Here is a 6730-nt window from a genome sequence, read left to right as displayed (position 1 = left end):
TGAAAGTGGGTAGAATGAAAGGAAAATTTGGAGTCGGATGAAGTTCAGGTTTCTGATTAAAGCAACTGGGTGGACTGATTCCATTCACGGAGATAAATAACACAGGAGGAGATGCCATTTTAGTAGCGAAGGTGATGGGCTGGGTTTGAGGTTTGCGGAGGTCGCAGCGCCTGGGGCACAGGCAGAGAGAGATGTACAGGGCCTGTGTATTCCTTCAGACTATGGCTCTAAAAGAGAGGGGTGCAGTTACACACTTGGGCATCACCTGTCTATAAAACGTGAAAACAACGGGACTGGATAAGGTGGCTCCAGGAAGCAGTGGAAACGAAATTGAGCTGAAGCTAGAACTTGGGAACACCAGCATTTAAGACAGGGAGTGTTCGCCTGGGTCCGTGGGTGGCTTTAGAGGGTACACACCCCACACCCTGGAGTGCAGCCAAACGACTGTGGACCTACATGCCTTTTTCTGGGGAGAGGACCTACGACTTTCATTAAGAGTCTCACAGGATTCGTGACTCAAATCATTAAGAAAGGCAAATATAAATGGGCGCTTAAAGAGAAACTTGGGAAGAAGTCGCAGAGAGGTGTAAGGAGAGAACAAGGGCCACAGCAGCATCTCGGATTCCACGTATGGCATCAAGGGGCGAATGCTCAACAATATCAGGTGCAACGGAAAGGTCTAGGAAGCCAGGGGCAGGAAGGCTTCCTGNGGTACATTAAACAAAGGTGAGTTTATTTTCACATATGCTTATTAACATTTTTCTTGCCTCAATTTTGTCTAAAGCCAGGACAATATAATCCTGCTCTAGGCACTGTACTTTTACAATATGTTCTTTAGATGTGGAATTACTTTGGACAGCATGCACCGTCCAACTATCTACTGGCAATGCACTGTTATTAAATATTTATGACATTTGGTAATTGTAAACTTCAACCCCATGACTCCACAGCTCCGGAGGAAGGGGTGGGGGGTGGGGATGTATACAAAACCACAAAAGCATTACCAGTCAAGCACATTATAGCTAATATCCATTCACTTTTAAATAGCATTGCATGTGGATTCAGGAAGAATTTAAAAATATTTGCAGATCAAAAGAAAAGTGTCAAAGGCTGAACTGAGCATGAAACACACTAAGTTGGCTAATAGGGCAGCCCTAATTGATTCTCTCTGCTTCCAGCTATAGGGGTATTCGATACAAGTAAACCCATAGTTAAAAAAGCCTCTGTGGAAATTCAAATGGTAACAGAAAATAAATTAAGGGCCCATTACTTCTAAGGGTATTCATTATATGATATTTGTCAAATATGTGTCTCTCTAGTGCATTTTCAATATGATTCAACATCAGGGTAAATATGTGTTCCAGTGATGCTTTCTTTGCTTAAAAAAGACCAATTTGGGGTACTATCTTTGGTACTATCTTCAGAGAGTATCTATGGTGCATTCTCATGAATATCCTTTTGGTGACTGATTTAATCCTCTGAGAATAGATTTTTGGGGGAGGGATAGGCAAAAGTCAAATGGTACAGCTGTTGTGTGAATATTGGTTAAATATGGTAATCCAGGAAGTCATATCATTTTTTATTTAAAAAGGTTGGGATTTTATTGCATGTCTCCTATTTTGTATCTATTATTTTGACTGTATATAACTGAGTCTACACCTCCTTTAACACGATTTGTCAGTGTGTGTAAAGTTTATTAGGATAATTTCTAAATTGAGAGAAAAGAAGGTGATTCTATCTGTATGATGTTGGACCTAAACTCACCTCAGCTGGTTCTGCAGGTAGCGTGAACACAGATCTGTCATAATCTAAGAAACACAAGGGAAAAGAGTCAATCTGATAAACCAATTTGGTAAACTCAATCCTGGATCATGAGAAAAATCTATTTCCAAAAATACAAGCTATTAGGAGTTAAGATTTAATTGCGGCAATATCCTTATTTAAAAAAGAAGCCATCATTATTTGTGGGCATTGTGAATACTTCTGCTATCTAAAATCTATCTGGAGTTACTAAAAACTATCTATACTTTATTCATTAGTATTGACCCACTAGATCAAAGTGTTACTTCCCAGTTTAGGTTTACAAAGGTTTCTGGTACCTCAGTTCTGGCAAGTGCCCCTGTTCTTGCCTGGGCCCCATCATAGTCACTGCATCCTATTCTTCGAAAAGTTATAATGATGAACCCAAAACCTCAGGGGTTCCTGAAACCTGCTATTAAGTTAAAAACAGAACAGCCAAAACTCTTTGTGAATGGTTCCTCTGATGAGAACAATTGTTTACAACCTGTATCAAGAGGGGAATTTTCTTTCAGGTGCCTAAGGAAGAGTGATACAGGTGCTAAGTATACTAGTGAAGATCACTTGGGAAAGCTGTTTTGTGGTTTATTTTTCTGAGCCCCTGAGTCATCCCACATTAATGCTGTGCTTCTAGCATGATTAGCAATGTAACCAATACAAAAAATTAAAAAACGCACATGTAGAACCCTCAACTCTTATGTCCCTCAGATCGTAACAATACCAGCTGAGCTACAAGTCTTCTCCAAAGCGGATCTGGTCTATTCAAATATTTACTTAGTTTCAAAGAGCAGGAAGCCTGCAAAGGTAGAAAAACGTTGATGGTCCCCGTGAAGAGCTCCATTGCCCATCCTCAGCCAGACCTCGTCTCCTTTGGCCAGTTTCAGCACTGCATGATTGCTGGATGTATCTGATTTCCCCTTTGTTTCATAGCTGGAAAGAGAAAAAGGCACCAACTACTTACTCTTTGCAGTGGACAGCCAGCTCTTTACCAAAATCTGCTCTTTCTTCACTTCCACACTCTCATGCATTTAGGTATAGTCCTGGGATTAATTTCTTCAAAAGGCATGTGAACAGAAATAGCATGTGCCACTAATAAGAATGGCCAATACAACTCTCACAAGCATCCCTCCGTGGTCCTTCCTCATTATGACTGTGTGGGATGCTAATGACAATGACCAGAACGGCCTTGGAAGTTATATGTTGAAGCCTAAGTGCTTGAAAACTATGTTGAGGAAAGCTCTCTCTCATCTGCCTCAACCTAGAAAAACCATTCTGGACTGTTCCACAAGAAGAAAAGGAATTTCTGTTGTGTTTAAGGCATTACATTGGGCCAATGTTATGGCAGTTTAGTCTACCCTAATTAATTTAGAATTTGGTAGTAAAGGAGGGTGCTGCCATAACCCAAACTAAAATACAGATGCTCCTCGATTTATAATGTGATTATGTCCAAATAAACTTATCATAAGTTGAAAATGTATTTACTACACCTAACCCACTAAACATCACAGCTTAGCCTAGCCTACCTTAAATGTGCTCAGAACACTTAAGAGCTAACACATTAGCCTACAGTTGGGCACAGTCATCTAACACAATGAATACATTGTAGAGTATCAGTTATTTATCCTTCTGAGTGATCGTGTGGCTGACTGGGAGCTGTCCACAGCTGACATGTTGCTGTCCAGTGTCATGAGAGAATATGGTATCACATACCACTAACCCGGGAATAGATCAAAATTCAAAATTTGAAGTACTGTTTCTACTGAATGAGTACTGCTTTCACATATTCGTAAAGTCAAAAAATTGTAAGTTGAACCGTTGTAAGTCAGGGGCCATCTCTATGTTGCATTGGGTCATTGTCAGGCAGAGAGCAGTGAGGAAACAAATGTAGTGAGTTTGAAAGCTGGAGATCCATGTTATGCNCGGCATTAGGAAGGTTGAGAACCGCTGCATTATATCATCCACACACTTACCCATTTTACCTATCTTTCTCCGTTATGTTTCTTAAACAAAAACCTTCCAGACTGAAAGTTTTCCTGAAAGAAAAGGACTTGCTGAGCCATATGCTAGCCAGGAAAAGGGCCAGGTCCTGGGACATAAATTATAAACTACCAGCAGGAGGGCAGGATGAAGAAGACAAACATGTCCACTGTCCTGGGGTTGACAGGGCTTTTTTATACAATAAGTTTGGGGAATAAAGATGTAAGTTGCTTTGAAAGGATTTACATTGGCTATAGATAAAGCGGGAGGGAAAAGGAGAATCAGAGAAAGTTCTGGGAGAGGTGAATAGTCCATAAGGATGAAGTATTTGATGCTTCTGTGTTGGCTGTGGGCAACTGTCCAGAAAGTTCATGTGTAAGTAGGATGATGTGGCATCTGGTGGATAGCTATTCTTTCTAGTTGGCTGCTTGGAAGTCCATTCAAAGTTTCAACATACATTCAGAAATGTGGGCAGTCTTTGGTTGGTTTCGGCCTCTGACTATTATTAACTGATCAACTTCCCTTACCTCTTCCTCCCACCCTCCAGCCTGCTGTAAGAATTTTTCTCTTGTCAGGTTAAAAATTCATGGAAGGTAACAAAAGCACTTTAAATGTTGAGCAGGTCCTGGAAGAGCACAGTCCTTTTGCACAAAGTGCATGTTTATCAATTCCAGTGATGCCCTTTGGAGTTTACATTTAATTATTCTACCCGCTGCTTGAATATTTTTGACTTCAGCTTTTATTCACAATAAGTTCAATATAATTCCTTCAATATAATTCCTTCAATATAACCTCCTTGTTGCCCAAAGTTCTAATGCAACCCTTTCTCCACTGGAAAATCACCCAACCTGACCATCACATGAAGTAGTTCTACAATGTANAAAAAGTTCAAGCTACATTGAGAAATGTGTGTAATGTGCAATATCGGAAGAATATCGGAGCGGGTGGTGCTCATCAGAGCCAAATGAGAGGGCATTAAAAATGTTTTTGATTGGTCACCTGCCATTTCTACGGATAACTACAGTTTTAAGTTTTTAATTTTAATGCATGACCTTTTTTTCTTTTTAAAGTACAATGAATCATCACAAATAGCCCTACTACTTTTTTCCATTGGGTTTTTTAAATCATTAGTTTCAGGTTTACAAAACAACATGATTAGACATTTACACCCTTCACAAAGTGATACCCCACCCCCACAGTCTACTACCCCTCTGACCTCCTACATATCTGTTACGCCCGAAGCTGATGCAGAATAATATTGAAAGCCCTACTACTTTTATAGGGCTTCTCTCTTCTTGAAATGGCCTGTGTGTAGGTGGCCTGACAATTTTTTACTGTTCTGGAATTGTAATAGAGCCAGAAATGGGTGCCAAGGAGTTCTTCTCTGCCCTAATCCTTTGATAAATATGGGCTTTATGTGTGCTGAGGCAGGTGATAAAAGTGTAGGCAAAATTTGGCACAATGGTAATCAAGATGTTTTAGGCAAGCTTGAAATAGTTTTGATCAGTTTTAGAATTATTTCAGGGTTCTTGTGGCTTTCCCTATCAGGAGTTGCCTCCCATCTTTTCTTTGCTTTCATCTCTAAATATGCACTGTTAAAAGACACACGGGGGCATATTAAAAACTTTTAAGAGTTTATTTGAGCAAAAACCTATTCCAATTGGGCAGCACCAAACAGGAAGTAGTTAGGAGTTCTCTACCAACAGGAGCTGGGAAGAGATTTTTATAGAGAAAAGGTGGAAGCGAAGCAAGGAAACTATTGATTAGCTATAGNAAAAGCCTGCTAAATTACTGAGAAAATGGTATTACCCAAAAGAAATCCAAACCTGGCCTAAAAAGGGCTTCTGTTGTTCAACTAAATGCTCTGAGCCCTCAAATTTGCACCAGCAGAAAGTGGGTAGTGAAAGACCCCAAGGAGACCCTATTTATCTTTTCGATGTAGCCATGGAGACAAATAAATATGGAAGACCCTCCCAGAGGAAGAATCAAAGCCCCAAGGTAAAAAGAGCCCAGAGACTGACTTGATGAAAAGGATTGCTCATCCCCTGAGGTTCTGGGCTTTGAGCTGGGTACATTAACTGTAGTTAAGGCTCTCTTCCATGGAGGCAGAGATAGGGAGACATGCGTTCTAAGTGTGGGAAGAAGGGTTCAAGAGATACTTGATAGCCAGTGGGGCAGAGAAGGCTAGCTATTCACCAGACTCCATTTCCCCTCTTCCATAGGAGCTGCTCTACATTTCCTTGCTCTCCTTGCATTGGTTGGGTGGAGTTAGGGGTGGGGAACAATGTGACCAAGTTCTCTGAATAGAATGCCTGATGGATAAAAATTTCCACAAGCGTGTTGCTCTTTCCTCCTGACTGTGGCAGACAATGACCAGAGAGAATTTGGAAGTTAGTTTTGTAGATGGCAGAACAGCTTTCACCAGACTATGATTTAAAAAACCAGGCAGAGCCCCATACTCTCTCGTCCCAACATCCACACAATCCAGTCTGGAACCGGACAAGAAAAACAGAGTTCTAGGGTGTTCGAGCCACTATATTCTGTCTCCTTGTGCAGCGGCTTCACCTCCCAAACTCATCTTTTTCTCCTTTGGTATTTCAAATACAACCTCCCACTGGAGGCCAGGCTCCAGAAGGAAATATGGCAATCCTCACAAGTGATCGAAAATAACAAGGAGAAGATAAGAACCACAGAGTTTTTCACAGATAACTCACCACCAATTTAATTATGGGAAAGATGATGGCTCTCTGCCTCTCTCCCACATCTTAAGTTTACATCTGAGCATATTGAAATATCTTTAAATTTTAAATAAAATAAATTCTTTTTTCCAAGGAACCATGTTGCTAGGATAAATATCAGAGCAGCAGCACAACCAAAACAGAAGGACCTACTCCCAATTCTCAATCCGCCAGCTGGATGGTGAAGAAGGCCATCAACAGGGCAAAATATAGGCAAA

At 40.7% G+C, this 6730-nt stretch overlaps 2 protein-coding genes across 2 annotated transcripts in view; both read right to left on the bottom strand.

Moving 5' to 3' along the window:
* Positions 1–1805, bottom strand: part of AMACR (alpha-methylacyl-CoA racemase) — a 34263-nt gene extending 32458 nt beyond the window's left edge. Inside the window, exon 1 of the mRNA XM_019647853.1 lies at positions 1765–1805. Within this exon, the coding sequence (XP_019503398.1) occupies positions 1765–1805 (41 nt within the window). The remainder of the gene's footprint in view (positions 1–1764) is intronic.
* Positions 769–6730, bottom strand: part of C1QTNF3 (C1q and TNF related 3) — a 35960-nt gene continuing 29998 nt past the window's right edge. The window contains exon 5 of the mRNA XM_019647851.1: positions 769–2750. Within this exon, the coding sequence (XP_019503396.1) occupies positions 2568–2750 (183 nt within the window). The 3' untranslated portion in view covers positions 769–2567. The remainder of the gene's footprint in view (positions 2751–6730) is intronic.

Source organism: Hipposideros armiger, unplaced genomic scaffold (assembly GCF_001890085.2).
Source record: "Hipposideros armiger isolate ML-2016 unplaced genomic scaffold, ASM189008v1 scaffold_117, whole genome shotgun sequence".
Classification (NCBI taxonomy): domain Eukaryota; kingdom Metazoa; phylum Chordata; class Mammalia; order Chiroptera; family Hipposideridae; genus Hipposideros; species Hipposideros armiger.
The sequence above is the reverse complement of the archived record's forward strand: the minus strand, read 5'-3'. Positions and strand labels throughout refer to the sequence as shown.